Below are 17,543 nucleotides of genomic sequence, written 5' to 3' on the forward strand. Positions count from 1 at the left end.
GCCTGTCCTACGTGTGACTCCTGATGCTCAGCATGGTGGTCAACTTTTAACTGCTCTCTGGGCAATTAGGGATGGGCAATAAATGCTGGCCCAGCCAGTGACACCCTCATCCCATGAATGGAAAAAGAAAAGCTGTATGGATCCCTTTTTTTTTTCCCCCACAGTGGGAGGATGTTGTAAGGTGATGGGGGAGTGGGTGAGGAGTGGAGACGATCTCCCCTCATTCTGAAAAAGTAACAAAAATGCTCCTTCCTCATTAAAGTCGAGCTGCTGATTGTCTGTCTTTGTTTGCTGCTTGAAAGGCCTTGATTGTCATCGTTCTGTTTTCTCAGGCTGTGGCAGGTATTGCTCTTTTGCTGTAGTTGTCTTCAGTAATTGGTGCTGCCACAGCCATTTTGAGGCCTATGTGCGACAATTTCCATTTATACAGCACCTTTTTTAACTGACTGCCTGAGGCAGAGATAAGGTAGATAGCCAACAGGTTTTCTCCTTTGTTAGGGGAGTCTAAAATTAGAGGGTATATATGCAAGGTGAGAGGGGAGAGATTCAATAGGATCCAGAGGGGCAATTGTTTCACTCGGAGGGTGTCAAGTGTCTGGAATGGGCTGCCAGAGATAGTGGTGGAGGCGAGTACAGTTTCATCATTTATCAAATATTTGGGCAAGTACGTGGATGGGATAGGTATGGAGGGATATGGACCAAACACAGGTAAATGGGACTAGTTTAATTGTGAAAACTGGGCAGCATGGACAAGTTGGGCCAAAGGGCCTGCTTCTATCCTGTAAACCTCTATGACTGGGATAAAATATTCTAGGCCACTTCACTGGGGCAACATTTAGGCAGCAAGTCATATAAAGTAACACACTATTAGGGTGGTTGATCAAAAGTTTGGTCAAGGAAGTATATTTTTTCTAAAGAATGTCTTAAAGAGAAGGGGAAAGAAGATTTAGAAGTGATTTCCAGAGCTTGGGGCCCAGGGAATCAACAGCGTGGCCGCCAATGAAAGAGGAGTTGAAATTGGGGAGGTTAATATAGCCAGAATTTGAGGAGCACAGTGATCTCAGAGAGCCGTTGGCCTTCAGGAGGGACCAGAAAGATTCTCACCCTGTAGGGTAAAGGTATCTAGGAAGTGTGGAAAGAATGCAGGATTATGGCATTGAGATAGAAGATCAACCATGATCATATTGAGTGGTAGCACAATCATGAAAAGCTGAATGACCTACTTCTTCCAGTTTCTATAATATGAGTGAACCAGGTAGATTTCCTGACCAACAGGTGGCTGTAATGGTTATTTTGTTTGGTGCTTGGAGATATGTTCCTAAATTAGTTGAATTTGGTTTCATAACTTGATGATTCACTCAATAGGAGAAAGTGAGGACTGCAGATGCTGGAGATCAGAGCCGAAAATGTGTTGCTGGAAATTCTTCAGGAATTCGTGAAGAAGGGCTCATGCCCAAAATGTCGATTCTCCTGCTCCTTGAATGCTGCCTGACCTGCTGTGTTTTTCCAGCAACACATTTTCAGCTCTGATTCACTTAATAACCCACATGTTACTGTACCCCATCAGATAAAACTTGAAGTGCTATCTAGATTATCTGCGAGGCAGTTATATTATGATAGCTTGTAGGCAAATGCAAGATTTTCTTCTCTGAAATAAAAAAAAGTAAATGTTTTATTTTCATTCTGTTAATTTTTTCTCAATTTTGAGTAATTGCCCACTTTTCCTTCCATCCCGTGGACCTTATTGTAATCCCAATTGTTTTGCCCAGCTTCTGATCACTCTCTTTCTTCTTCAAGGGGATATTGGGATAGTGTCTCAGTTATGCTTTCCCCAGTACCTCGCTGTGGACGGAAACCTTGCACCCCAAAATTGTGGGCACAGTCCAGACCACCATGAAAGCCAACCCCTCATCCACAGACTCCACCTACACTTCTCGTTGTCACAGAAAGGCTGCCAACATCATCAAAGGTAGGCAGGAGGCTGGAAGAACACAGCAGGCCAGGCAGCATCAGGAGATGGAGAAGTTGATGTTTCGGGTGTAACCCTTCTTCAGGACTCTGTTGAATTTTCCACCTCCTGATGCTGCCTGACCTGCTGTGTTCTTTTAGCCTCCTGTCTGTCTATTTTGAATTCCAGCATCTGTAGTTTTTTTTTTAATCTCTAACATCTCATCAAAGACCCCTCCCACCCTTGTAATGCTCTCTTCCAACTTCTTCCATTAGGCAGGAGATACAGAAGCTTGAACAGGTTCAAGAATAACTTCTTCCCCACTGCTATTAGTCTGCTGATTGGACCTCTCTTATGTCACATCTAATATTGATCTGGCTTTTGTGCACCTCCTGTGCAGCCATAACCTTGTATGCTTTGCTGTCTAAATGCCCCTATGATCTGTACGTCCTTGTATGTTTATGATCTGCTTGTACCATTCGCAAAACAAAACTTGCCACCATACTTGAATACATGTGACAAAAAGAAATCAAATCCCTCCGATACGGCAGCTTAGTGAAGCCAAATTGTTTCCGCTCTGTGTTGGCCAGCTTGGGTTGGCATGCACACCACTGATTCTGGTTTCATACCAATATTTGAAACTTTTGCATTGAAATTATTCTGGGTGGAAGCATTTTCCCAGTTAGCTTCAGTGGGTGGAATGTATGTTTACTTTTCACTGCCTACATATATCTCACACTTGTAAAGAACCAGTCATCTTTACAAAGAGATGCAAGCTTCCAAAATTAATTTCAAGATGTATTTAATGTTCTAGAGTGAGCAGGACCCCTGTAGAATACACATAGTATGGAACTAGAGATGGGCCAAGTAGCATTCTTCAGCCTTGAGATTGTTTTAGTTTAAGTTATTGAGACATGAGTTAGTTTTGGGAATGTTGAGTGAAAAACAGAAATGAAAATGTTTAGAAATTCATATTTACTGGAGGTTTGTTGGTGCCATGTTGGTTCTTTAACAATCTAATGATTGAACCGTCTGAAGTATAATCCTGAATCTGTTATCCTGAATGTTTATTCTGGAAAACACTGTGTGATCTAAAAAGAACACTCTAGCTACCATATTTCAGATGCGAGGAAATCATATTATTCAGTTTGGCTGTCTTCCATTCTCATTGCAAGACTTTTTAATCTGCATTTAGAAAGCATATTTATTTTCAAAAATGTCATTGTGCTTGTAAGAGTCAAATTCGAGGGAAGGGGCACACATTGATAGATGACTGATTATTTAAGGGTTAGTTAGGGAGGAGAGTGAGTTTTAAAATCATTGAGAAAAAGTTGCACCTTGATTATTTTAACTCTCTCTCAGTCGTGCATGAATGAAAGCTCTGGGGAGAATATTAGGGATCACAGTTCCAAATGTGCTTACTTTCACCTGTGGCTTCTACTGGTCTCCTAACATGTCTAAATGGCCTTATTAAAATATTGATGAACTGTTTCAAAGGGTTTTCTATCTAAGTTTGAGTTAATTCCCCTCCACCTTTTCGAGCATTCACAGGCATGCAGAGTCTGACAAAATAAATTGACGCATCTTATTGTTTACAGAGGCCACCTACTGGAAGACTTATGGTAATAGACATTCAGTTTAATAGATTCGACGGAAGATAATGAACAGTTTGCTTTCAAAGTGCACACAGAATAAGGAAATGATTCATCACCCCCTCAGTGAGGGAGAGAGTATAAGCTGGTGATTAACTATTTGATGTCTGGAAAGATTATCTTTTTCCATTGAAGCCATTTTTAGTTTGTTTTGAGAGCAGGCATCTGAGGACCAACATGACTCATTCAGCAATTGAAGTTCAACTAGGTTAGTGGAACGAGAGGCAGGAACAGGGTAGTGAGAGCATTTATTTGGTTTTTTTGTTGTAATGTCATATAACCATAGTATTGTTACAGCACAGAAGGCCCTTTGTGTCTTTACCAGCTCTCTGAATAGGGATCACAGTTCCGTTTGCCTCACTTTTCTCTGTAACCTTGTAGATTGTTAATATTTAAATAATCATCTGATATCTTCTTGAATATCTTAATTGTACCTGTCTCCACCACACTCCAAGGCAGTGCATTCCACACCCGAGCCTCTTAGAATCATAAAGATGTACACCATGGAAACAGACCCTTTAGTCTGACTCATCCATGCCGAACAGATATGCTAACCTAATCTAGTCCAATTTGCCAGTTTTTGGCCCATATCCTTCTGAGTCCTTCCTATTCATATACCCATCCAAATGCCTTTTAATTGTTGTGATTGTACCAGCCTCCAGCACATCCTCTGGCAGCTCATTCCATACACACACTACCCCTTGCATGAAAAAGATGCCCCTTAGGTTCCTCTTAAATTTTTCCCCTCTCACCTTAAACCTATGCCCTCTAGTTCTGGACTCCCCCACCCAAAGGAAAATAACTTGTCTACTTATCCTATCCATGCCCCTCATGATGTTATAAACCTCTATAAGGTCACCCCTTAGCATCTGACACTCTGGGGAAAACAGCCCCAACCTGTTCAGCATTTTCCTATAGCTCAAACCCTCCAACCCTGGCAAGATCCTTGTAAATCTTTTCTGAACCCTTTCAAGTTTCACAACAAGTCGCTGTATGAAAATGATTTTTTCTCACATCCCATTTGCTTCTTTGCAAAATTGTTTTGTATCTCAGCCCTCTCGTTCTTGATCCTTTTTATGGAGGAAATGGCTTCTCCCTGTCTGTTCTGTATTTCGAAACTCTATCAAATCACATCTTAGTTTTAGCTTCCTCCTCTTCAAGGGAAACTGTCCTAACTTAACAGAATCACGGATTCATTCTCTCTAATCTTTCCTCATAACTGCAATTTCTTGTAAAACTCTTTCTCACTCTCTGCAAAGTGTTCACATCCTTCCTAAAGTGTGACGCCCAGTAGTGGACACGATACTCTGGCTGAAGTTGAATCAATGTTTTTTTTTTACATAGTTCAGGACCTCCTTGCTGTTGTACTGTAAAGTCTAAGATACCATATGCTTGATTGACTGTTCAATCTACCTGCCCTGCTGCGGCCAGCTCTCTCTCGCTCCTGTGCGCACTGTGTTTAGGGCCTTGCTGTTTATTTTGTCCTGTTCTTACTGCTGGATGTATCACCTCACATTTCTCCACATTGAACTTCATTTGCCACCTGTCTGCCCACTCCACCAACCTGTTAATTTCTTTTGTAGTTTTGCACAATTTACAGTAAACAAGTATCATGCTTCTATCTGACACTGATTTTTCCACCTCCACTTGACCGCACCCCATTCCGAAAACTTGCTCCCAGTTTTCTGGGTGATCCATTGCCATCCTTCCCTAAGACAGGAATCTTAAACTGAATATGCTGTGAGATTGAAGCATCTAATTTATGATTTTGCACACCCTAGCATTCTATTTTCTCTGATCAGAAGATCTGCAACTGTTCTCAATGATACTTAACATCTTTCTTTTTGTACTTGAAGTGTGGAAAAGTGACATTTATGACCTATTCTAACTTGCCTCCAGGAGCTGTGAATGGTCCAGTGCAGATCTTATGGCGAGGGTGCTCCCCAGTACAGTGGAACCTCGATTATTGAATTTTGGATTACCCGGCAAAATCGCAAGGACCTGATGCTTGGCTAAACTGTGTTATCCAGCATTTAATTATCTGAACAAATTACTCCCCGCCCATGTCATTCGGATAGTCAAGGTTCCTCTTGCTTGAAAAACAAATTAAAATTGTCGAGTCCACCTTTGCTGTGGAGATGACAGAACTGTGGAGCTCCATCAGTGTGAGCTTAATGAACAGCAGTGATGGATGGCTGTCTGAACATTGCTGCATAGGTAGGGAATGCAGACCCTGAATCCAGTGCACAATTCTGGATGGTGCTATGCTACTTCATTGTTGTTGCAGCTGCACCCATCATTGCAAGTACTGCATATTGTCTGCTTTGCTCCTTACAGATGTTGGGTACACTTTGTGTGCTCAAAAACAGAGTTTTGTGAATGACTAAAAAAAAAATTAGTTTAGGCTAGATTTAAGAGTTAGATGGAGTGAGACATGTTAAGTGTTTGGTCTTTTTGCAAGTGTATAGCACTGCTTCGGTTGCCCACTCAGGTTTATATCACTGAAGCAGTAAATGCTAGCCAATGTTAGCCATGGGCGTCACAGTGACTCAGTGGTTAGCACTGCTGCCTCACAGTGCCAGGGCCTCTGGTGCGATTCCAGCCTTGGGTGACTGTCTGTGTGGAGTTTGCTCATTCTCCCCGTTCCTGCGTGGGTTTTCTCCAGGTGCTTTGGTTTCCTCCCACAGTCCAAAAATGTGCAGGTTAGGTGGACTGGCCATGGTACATTGCCCATAGTGTCCAGGGATATGCAGTCAGCTGGGTTAGCCATGGGAAATGCAGGGTTACAGAGCTAGGGTAGGATGTTGTTCAAAGGGTTGGTGTGGACTGGATGGGCCAAGTGACCTGTTTCCACGATGTAGGGATTCTCTGACTCTGCGGGTAGCATATTTGGGTATGAGTCAGACAGTCATTGCTTCAAGTCCCACATAAAAGACTTAAGCACAAAATTCAAAGTTGCCAGTGCAATACCATGGGAGATAACTTTGTTTAAGATGTTGTTTCTTCATACAACAAAAGCCCCTTTCTTTCCCTCAGATGGTCATAGAAGATCCTATGACACTATTTAAAGAAGAGTGGTTGGATTCCTCCTAGTGGTCTTATCAATATTTAATCTTTAATCAACGTCACTAAAACAGGTTCTCACATTTTGCAGTTAGAGTTGCTGTGCGTGAATTGGTTGTGACATTTCCAAAGTTACAACTGTGTGCTGATTTCAAACACTGCTTCGTTGGCTAGAAAGCGCTTTGTAGAGGTGCAAGACACTATATAAATGGAGTCACTATTGATGAGCTTAGAAGTCAATTAGATTTGTGAGAACTGACTCTATTTGGGATTCCATCTTTCTATCGATAATTCGCTGACCCATCAGGTAATAAGGTTGTGTTAAGATAGTGGCCACAGGTCATCCATGCGACTGCAAAATGAGCTATCTAAATAATGAACTGAATAGTCAAGGGTGGTTGTGGCTGTCTTTAGCGATATTGGTCAAAGATCATTGTGTTGGATGCATGAGACCCTCATGCACTTTTTGCTTTTCACTACTAGCAAGGCTCTGCTGTTGATGGTTATAATTAGACACTGCCGTCTTGGGTTAGAAGAGAGAATAGGGAATTAATAACTATTCCTGTTTGTCTTTGGTTGATTAGTACTGAAACAGGCGTGTCAGGATGTGATCCTGTCTATAGTCTATTGAAGACTGTTTTGTGCATCTTGTCCACTTGAGGTCACCATATGTACATGTACCAGCAGAGGGAGTCTCTTAGGCAGGATAATAATGGGTCCATTTTTAATAACTGGTTCAGTTCTCATTCTAAATGTCCCTTTCTGAATATAGAAATTGTTTCTGTCCTGAGAGCTTCACACTTTCCAGCTCACATGGCCAATGGTGGCATCATGAAGATGTTAAGACTGGACACTTAAAACCTACTCAAAGAAGTAGATTTCAAGGAACATCTGGAAGGAGGAGAAACGAGATGATGAGGCTTTATTGGCAGGCCCTGAGTGATGGACACTTTGCTAGAGTAGTTAAGCTCACAGCTCTCACAGGGTTGTCGAGCTGTAAGAAATCAGAGACAGAGCAGTGAGCAACTTTGGGTTCCTCATCTCAGGAAAAATATACTGCGTTGGAGGGAATTCAGAGAAGGTGCCCTTAGCTGAAACCAGATATGGAAGGAATGTCTTATAAGGAGAGGTTGAGTAGGTTGGGCCTGTACTCTTTGGAATTTAAAAGAATGAAGGGTGACCTTACTGATTCTTAGAGGACTTGGTAGAGTAGATGCAGAAACGTTGTTTCTTCTTATGGGAGAGTGTAGGACCAGAAAGGACAATCTCAGAACAAGAGGTGAACACAAAGCTGGACCAACAAATGACAATGAGAAGAGGGTCAGTTAATACAGGACTGAAGGTGTTATATCTGAATGCATGCAGTATAAGGAATAAGGTAAATGAGCATTTTGGCGCAGATCAAAATTGGCAAGTATGATGTGGGGGCATCACGGAGACATGGCTGCAAGGGCATCAGGATTGGGAGACAGACGTTTTTGATCAAGGTTGACAGGGAAATGGCAAGAACGTAGAGTTGAGGAGTATCAGATCAACCGTGATCTCATTGATTGGTAGAACAGACTTGATGCGCTGAATGGCTTACTTCTGCTTTTGCACCTTAGGGGCTGCACAAGGCATGATGGGAGGGAACCTGAAAACAAGAAGGCGCAGTTCAAAATGGAGGCACTGCCAGCCTGGAAACTGGTGAAGGTCAGCAAGCAGATGGGTGGTGGATAGTATGAGGGAGGATCGGTGCAGCGGTGCTTTGACTGCGCTCAAATAACCAGCCCTTTCCAGGTTCAAAGAGCAATAGGATAGGTTCCAGACGAATCTCCTCACTAACCTTATTCCGCTACGATTACAAAATCATTGCATTCCCAGCAAAGTAATATATATTTAGCCCCCAGGTCGTCTTTGACCTGAAGTTTGAAAGTAATTTATATCTGGAAAATAACAGGTGCTATTGAAGAACATGCCACAAGGGAGTGCAGATTTCTCAGCACCCGTCACTGCTGACGGCTGCACAAAACATGTCCCCTGGTGTCCCCTGGTGAGACAGATGGCCTTCATTATAATTGCAGTGAGGAGCATATTTCTTCCAAAACACAACACAGTAGCTGATTTGGCTGCCCGTTGATGTGATGTACTGTGTGTGAAGCCCTTCAAATCAGCCAGACAGCCACAGACGCACTTAGCCGCAAGCTCTGCTCACCTTCTGTCCAAAGCGTTTTACGTCTCATAGGTGTATTTGGCCTCTGTCCAATAAGAAGTACCACAAATCATTTCAGAGATGCTCAAGCAGGATGGGACACCATTTACAGCTAAGAGCGACATCCTATTGCAGGCCACCTTACGTATATACTTTCTGAAATTGTTTATAGGGCTAACAACACCATTTTGAAAGATTAATGTCAGGGGAAATGTAGTCATGAAGATGCTGTTTTGGAGCAGGAATACCCTAAGTTAGACATTAGGGTACTTCTGTAAGGCATAAGTGTTTGATACTGAAGAAAAAGCAACTGCATGGCCATATTCTTTGCCATCTTTTCAGTAAATATTTGTCTCCGGTAAACAGGTGCAGAATCTTTAAATATCTTTAAGGCAGAGATAAGTAGATTTTTGATGGGGGGTATGCAGGAATATGGAGGAGCTTGATATCAGATCGGCCTCAACCTGGTTGAGCAGGCTGAGGGGCCTAGTGTTGTTTGTATGTTCATAAATTCTGGATTAATGGTGCTGGAAGAGCACAGCATTTCAGGCAGCATCCGAGGAGACTGCTGTGCTCTTCCAGCACCACTAATCCAGAATCTGGTTTCCGGCATCTGCAGTCATTGTTTTTACCTGTATGTTCATAAACCTGACCAGTTGCAGCCTTCATCAATGTATGTCGTCTGCATTAGACACTCAATGCTGTACCTCGCTAGTCGTCGCACTTCTGACCTGCTGTCTGATGATTTCTCCTGGTGAATGTGTGTCTGTGTTCATAGGATCACAGAATCCCTACAGTATGGAATCAGTCCATTTGAGCCATTGAGTCCACAATGACCATCTGAAGAGCATGCCACCCAGACCCACCCTCCCACCCTGTCGCTGTAAGCCTGCATTTCCCATGGCCAATCCACCTTGTCTGCATATCCCTGGACACCATGGGGCAATTTAGCATGGATAATCCACCTATCTTGTATATTCCTGGATATTATGGGGAATTTAGAATGGCCAGTCCACCTAACCTGCACACCTTTGGACTGTGGGAGGAAACTAGAGCCCCTGGAGAAAACCCACATCGACACAGGAAGAATGTGCAAACTCCACATAGACTGTCGCCCAGGGGTGGAGTCGAACCCGGGTCTATGGAACTGTGAAGCAGCATTGCTAACCACTGAGCCACTGTGCTGCCTGTGTTGGTGAACGAGGAGTAGAAGCTGTGTTTCTCCACCCAGCGAACAGTCGAAAGACATTCCTGGTCAAGGCTAATATGCGGATGCTGACTGATTGGGTAAGAGCAGCTGATGCATACCTCTATTCAAATGCCAGGAAGTGCAATGGAGATGAAGACTTTGGGAGGGACAGCCTACTCATTACAGAGGGCTTTTTTAACCCTGAAAATGTAGTTATGTCTTTTTCTCTTCTGGCTGTTCTTGGCTCCTCCCATTTTTACCAGTGCGTCACATAGTCTACCCACAGATCATGTACATGTGGAAAAATTATGGAAACTTTCAAAGCAAGCGCCAAAGCCATTGCAAAGCCATGGAATTTTATGAATCTCAGGGATGAGACATCCCAGATTCCAGTTGGAATTCCAACCTTTTCCAAAGTTTTCCCGACATCTGCCTCTTTCTCTCTCTCCACAATTGTTTGCTTCCCTTCCTGTAGTAGTACAGGTAAATCAGCTGATAACCCCATAAACACCTTTCACTTAATGCTGAAATTCTCCAAAACAACAACATACGTTAGTGTGAAATTGAAATTATTGTGTTACTGATGCACCATTCCAAGCTCATGTAATGCACCAGAGCTCAGGGCGCATTGAAAAAAAAAGATTACAAAATATTTTGATTTGGCTGTGAAAAAGTTATGTAATTTTATGTAATACAGGGACCATGCACACCAAAACAACCCATATGTACAGAACATTTGAAACTGTTTCTTACCAACGATTTTTATTTTATTCATGGTATGTGGGTGTCGTTGGCCAGGGCAGCATTTATTTCCCCATCCCTAATTGTTCAGAGGGCAGTTAAGAATCAGCCGTATTGCTGTGGGTCTGGAGTCACATGTCGGTGAGACCAGGTAAGGACGGCAGTTTTCTTCCCAAAAGGACATTAGGGAACCTGATGGTTTTCCAAATGGCCATTATTAGAAGGTCTTTTCCCTGGGGTGGGCACGTCCAAAACTAGAGGGCATAGTTTTGAGGTGACAGGAAAAAGGTTTAAAAGGGACTAAGAGGCAACATTTTCATGCAGGGGGTGCCAGAGGAAGTGATGGAGATTGGTACAATTACTATATTTAAAAGGCACCTGGATGAGTATATGAATAGGAAGGATTTAGAGGATTATGGGCCAAATGCTGGCAAATGGGACCAGGTCAGATTGGGGTGTCTGGTTGACGTGAACAAGTTGAACCAAAGAGTCTGTTTTTGTGCTGTGTGACACTTAATTCCAGGTATTTTTCCATTGAATTCAAGTTCTACCATCTGCAATGGCAGAATTTAATGCCAAATTTACAGAATATTAGCTGGGTCTCGAGATCAATTATCTAGCAATGATATTACAAGGCCATCACCTCCATCTATAATAAAACAAATGATGTTTGGTTCTCTGAATGTGCTGGTTAGATCAAAGATCTTTCCCATCCAAACTTGTAGACAAAGTGATGATTGGTTTTCTCCTTGAGGTGTTATTGTCCCTATAGTGATAGTGAAATATATACAGTGCCTTGAGCATTATAAACTGTCCCAAAGGTGCTTATATAGGCCATTACAAATTGTAGATAAAAATCACACAACAACAGCTTATAGTCCACCAGGTTTATTTGGAAGCTCTAGCTTGTGGAGTGCTGCTCCTTCATCAGGTGGTTGTGGAGCACGACTATAAGATACAGAATTTATAACAAAAGAATACAGTGTCATGTAACTGTAACGATGTATTGAACAAACCTAGATTATTAAATTTTTCATCTTTTAGAATGAGTTGCAGGTTTCGGTTCGTTAATATGTAAATCCCAGAACTCCTTTTAAGTCACATTCTCAAGATAACTTATGGTTTTATGAAAAAACGTGACATCTCAGCTTAGACAATGCATTAAAGGTGTGAGGTTAGAGCCCGTCCAACGCCAGCTCCTCCACATCAGATTATAATGAGACATTGAAACATGGCGATATTTGGGCAGATGATCAAAGGTTTGATTTAAACCACTAGCTTTCAAGAGCATGTTAAAGGAAGAAAGAAAGACAGAGAGTCAGAGAAGTTGAGGGAGAGGGTCAAGAGCTAGATAACTAGAGGCAGGTTCGGAAATGTCTCTGAGGTAGGGCAGGTTGGGGTGATTGTCTCGGGCCCGTGCTGGGACAATTGACACCCAGGAGGACCCAGACCCAAGGGAGGGTGTTGCCCTTTGAATTGGTGAAAGTGGCACCGTGTCGGTGGAAAGGTTGGAGAGGCATGGCAGGGGGAAGCACGCAATAAAATTGCCACAGAGAAACAATGTTTTGGGGGGCACACGAGCCCCCCCCACCAAAATACGATGTTTCTGGCCGCAGTCCCCACTGGCAGAATGATTTGAAATCTTGACGCTCAGGAGGCCAGGTATAGAGGAGTGCAGAGATCTTGGAGAGTTGTGGGGCTGGAGAGGGATTACAGAAACAGGGAAAGGTGAGCCAATGGAGAGACTTGGAAAAACAAAGATGCTAATTTTAAAGTGAAGGGGTACTTGATCAAGAGCGAATGTATGTCAATGAAGACAAGTATGAAGGGGGAGCAAGACTTACTGCAACTAAAAGCATGGGCACTAGAGTTTTGGATAACTTCAAGTTTATTAGAAAATGAGAGACAAATTGTTGGAATAGTACCTTGGAATAGATATAGTCATAGAGATGTACAATATGGAAACAGACCCCTCAGTCCAACTCATCCATGCTGACCAGCTATCCTAAATTAATCCAGTCCCATTTGTCAGCATTTGACCCATATCCCTCTTACGTTTAGAAGATGACAAAGATACAGATGAAGGTTTCCACAGCTGGTGAGCTGACGCAGAGGCAAAGGCAGTGTATTCATAGTGACTGATTTGTTCTCCAATGCAGCCAGGGGGCATTAAATGTGAACCATGCAGTGAGAGACCAGATTCATTTGCAGGTAAATAGCTAGAAATGGCAATTTCCCTTCCTGAAGGACATTAGCAAAGCACTCTGGTTGTATGACAATGTTGTAGTTCTCATGCTAATAGCTCCTTTGCCAGTTCGATTTAATGAATTTAATTTTGGAACTAAGATTTGAACTCATGACCTTTGGATTGCTAGTCCATTACCATGATTACTACGCTGCTATAACCTGTTTCTGAACCAGATCAAGTACAGTGAGATTAATGTTAGTAGGATTACTTTTGTACTGGTGAGCCCTCAGCCTTTGGCATGTATTTTTGCAATAAAATAGATATTGCAGCCTTGACATGGTGTGCCTGTAAATCTTTCTCATTTGATCAATTTTCAGGAGGTACCTGAATCATCCATTTCCACTGATGACATTTGCCGTTTGTGCTGATATAGACTGCACAAGCCCTGCAATGACCCATCTGTTAATTCATGTCTTTATATTTTAAAGAAATTTCACTCCTGTCTCTGAGCTTTCTGTGTGTAATTCTCTCTCTTGTTTCTTTGACCTGCAGATCACCAGAAACTTGAGCGTGAAGCAAGAATCTGTAGGCTGCTGAAGCATCCCAATATCGGTACGTCATTTCGAAAGACCATGGTGCTCTGTTGTTTCATTAAGAGTGGCCGGGAGTGGGGTTGGAGTCAGGATGTGGGATTCATGGAGTACAAAGGAAGGGAGGGTACTCAATATTGCTTTGTTATGGATCCCAGGAGGCCACTCTCATGTCTCTCCCTGCGGTCATGGCGGCCTATATTTGCTCTTAGTCTGGATGAGCTCTTTCTTCCTATGTGTAGATTATGTTTTGACCCTTTCCTTCCTTCAACCACTCCGACCGCATCATGTACGCTGACTGACACACACAGGCACACACTTGCAAAAATGCACGCAGACACAAAGGTGCATACAAACACACAAATTCATGTAAAGATGAATTACATGTATAAAAGACAAGCAGACATAAGCATATGTACAAGATATCGGTGAGGTCACATTATGAGGCCCAATCACATCATGCAAGCTGACTGACACACACAGGTACATACTTGCATAGATGCACACATGTACACGGACACAAAGATGCATACAGACAAACACACAAATTCACATGGATAGATGCACACAAATACATGTACAAAGGATATGCAGACATAAGCACATATATAAGACATTGGTGAGACCACATTTGGAGTACTACATGCAATTCTGGTCATCTTGCTATAGGAAGGATGTTATTAAACTGGAAAGAGTGCAAAAAAGATTTACAAGGAAATTACCAAGACTGGAAGATTTGAGTTATAAGGAGAGGCTGGACCTTTTTGCCCTGGAGCGAAGGAGGCTGCAGGTGACCTTATAGTTTTATAAAATTACGAGTGGCATAGATAAGGTGAATAGCCAAGTACTTTTCCCCAGGGTAGGGGAGTTCAAAATTAGATGGTGTAGGTTTAAGGTGAGAGGGAAAAGATTTAAAAGGGACGTGAGGGGCAATATTTTCATACACAGGTGGTGTAAATATGCAACAAGCTGCTGAGAAAGAGGTAGAGTAGTTACATTTACAAAATTTAACAGGTACATGGATAGGAAAAGTTAAGAGGGATATTTAAACTGATTAGATTAGATTCTCTACTGTATGGAAATGAACGCTTCAGCCCAGCAAGTCCACACCAACCCACTGAAGAGTAACTCACCCAGACCCATTCCCTTTCCTTATATTTGCCCCTGACTATGGGCTATTTAACATGGCCAATTCACCTAACTAGCACATCTTTGGATTTGGGAGGAAACCGGAGCACCCAGAGGAAACTTATGCAGACACAGGGAGAATGTGCAAACTCCACACAGACAGTCACCCGATAGTTGGCTGGTCACATCTTGTTTGGGGAAACTGTCCCTGACATTAATTGGAGAGGCTGAAGTGGATGAGGAAATTGATATTTAAATGGGAACTCACTTCTCTTTAATCATATTCCAGGAAATACACTTTGTTACTGTTTCATTGTGTTTTCAAAAGAAGCATTGGAATAAAGCCAGCCAATGGTAGGTGTCTGAGTGGCCACAAATGTTCTTTTACTTTAACAGTGTCTGTATTTGTCAGACTGATCTTAACATGGACAATACAAATTAATTGCTGAACTCCAAAGCCAGATTTCAACCTTGAGACAATCCATAAGTGGCACCAAGGCAATCTAGTAATATACAGGTTGGGTCATTTTAGAACATAGAACATTACAGCGTGGTACAGGCCCTTCGGCCCTTGATGTTGCGCCAACCTGTGGAACCAATCTGAAGCCCATCTAACTGACACTATTCCATTTTCATCCATATGTTTATTCAATGACCATTTAAATGCCCTTAAAGTTTTTACCTACCTTTAAAGTTGGTGAGTCTACTACTGTTGCACGCCCCTACTACTCTCTGAGTAAAGAGACTTCCTCTGACATCTGTCTTCTATCTATCACCCCTCAATTTAAAGCTATGTCCCCCTATGCTAGTTGTCACCATCTAAGGAAAAAGGCTGTCACTGTTTTAACATTTTAAAAAAAATCTGTTGTTGCACTTTCCAATAATTTTTCAAGTAAACAGCTGTGCTGGATCAGTTCCAGTTTAGCACTGTGAGGAATAGTTGGCCATTAAAGAAACCAAAAGAGGATCTGTTTGTCCAGGATGTTGCCTGGGTTGGAGTGTATTACCTATATGGAGAGATTAGATAAACTTAGGTTGTTTTTGCTCAAGCAAGGGACACTGAGGAGTGACCTGATAGAAGTCTATAAAATTATGAGAGGCAAAGATAGAATAAGCATTTAGAGTCTTTCTTTTTTACTCCCAAGGTGAAAATGTCAAATACCAGAGAGCATTGGTTTAAGGTGGGAGGTGAGAAGTTTAAAGTAGATGTGCAAGGAAAGTTTTGTTTTACACAGAGGAAGGTAGGTGCCTGAATGCGCTGCAAGGGAAGGTGGTAGAAGCAATGTTTAAGAGGTCTTTAAATAGACACATGGGCAGGCAGAGAATAGAGGGGTCTGGACCATGTATAAGCAGATGAGTTTTTGTACGAATTGCATTATGATCAGCACAGACAGGGTGGGCTGAAGGGCCTGTTCCTGGGTTGTAGTGTTCTATGACCTGGTAACGTTGTCCATCAGCAAACGAACCACTGCTTCAAGGAATATGAAGGCAGTTGCAGAGTTTCTTCCCTCCTTATTCTGAAGAAGACTCAAAACATATCTGACTCAAAACATTGGCTTTTTCTCTCCACAGATCCTGCAGATATGCTGAGTTTCTTCAACATTTTCTGTTTTATTTTCTCCCCAAGTTTTGTGAGTGCTGGTGAGGGTTGTAGGTGTGAAACAGTGACAGTGAGACTGTTTCACTGTAAGGGACACAGGAAGATGTGGTTAGGGGCAGGTGTGTAGGGGAAGCAAATCATTGCAAGGTCAGACTGTTGGTACCAGGGTGATCCATGTAAGTGTCCTGGAGCATGCCGGAGGAATATTGCTGGAAGATTGAGGAGAGGTGGCTGGAGAAGAAGGGAGAACTTTAAACATGCGTCAAGACAAAGAAGAGTAGTTTGCTGAGGTTCGGTGGATGCCAAATTAGTTAATGCACGAGAGTGCTAATGAAAATTGCCAAGCTAAGTCAAAGATCTTACATTTCACTCGATAAAGAAGGTATGCTGCACTCTACTTGTCTCAAGGGTGTAAATGCATGGCCAAAGTGTGGATTCTCACTCAACATCTTTTTGTTCTGCTATTGAAATGGAACATGATATTTGAACACAGGGTTGGCACAAAGATCATGAAGCAAGGTTTCTGTTTTCCACTGTCATCAGGTCACTAAAAACAGGAAAGAAAATCCAGACAAATGAGCTATTAACCCTATATACATGGAATGACTGTGTGGGTTACATTGGGCTGAGGAATTCCTTTGTCTGACTCCTCTCTGTTCCCTATCTCCACCAAATATATTCGCGTGAGACTCCATTCAATTGCTCCAGCTGCCCTCCCTCACTCATCAGGACAACTCGCAAGAATAGCAATCCAACAGTTCAGTTGCATGAGACGAGTGTGCTGTTTGATTGGTGAGTAAGTGGACTCTGATTGGTAGAGGCACTGCCTTAGAGAATGCACCAGTTAATGGCCAGGTTTACAGTGTTGTGCACTGGAAGTGACAGAGTTCAGTACTTGGTGCTGGCATGATTCCAGTTCTGGAGGCTGTACATCCCAATGACTGTCAGATCATATCACATAACACACTCCATTGACCATTCTCAATCAACCCATGCTTGCAAGTCTCAGACGGTATATCTGCCATTAGATGCGATTCCTCCACTGTAAATCATTCATTAAATAATCTGGACTGTGCTGCAACTTACACTGGAAACCAGTTTAAGGTCATCATTTGGGCTTGCAGTGTGATGTAATTGTGCATGCTAGAAGCTACATGGATAAGCACACAGGACCCCATTTATATCGGTGAATTTGCACAAACATTGCACTTTTTTCATAAAAAAAGACAACAGCCAGTTGCATCCCCATGGTA

At 42.4% G+C, this 17,543-nt stretch overlaps 1 protein-coding gene across 16 annotated transcripts in view; it reads left to right on the forward strand.

The window, feature by feature from the left end:
• Positions 1 to 17,543, forward strand: part of camk2g2 (calcium/calmodulin-dependent protein kinase (CaM kinase) II gamma 2) — a 357,622-nt gene that overhangs the window by 143,196 nt on the left and 196,883 nt on the right. For all 16 annotated transcript variants that reach the window (XM_072583442.1, XM_072583443.1, XM_072583438.1 and 13 more), the window contains exon 3: positions 13,525 to 13,584. In XM_072583442.1, coding sequence (XP_072439543.1) covers positions 13,525 to 13,584 — 60 coding nt within the window. The remainder of the gene's footprint in view (positions 1 to 13,524; positions 13,585 to 17,543) is intronic.

This window comes from Chiloscyllium punctatum, chromosome 13 (genome assembly GCF_047496795.1).
Source record: "Chiloscyllium punctatum isolate Juve2018m chromosome 13, sChiPun1.3, whole genome shotgun sequence".
NCBI classification, from domain to species: Eukaryota; Metazoa; Chordata; class Chondrichthyes; order Orectolobiformes; family Hemiscylliidae; genus Chiloscyllium; species Chiloscyllium punctatum.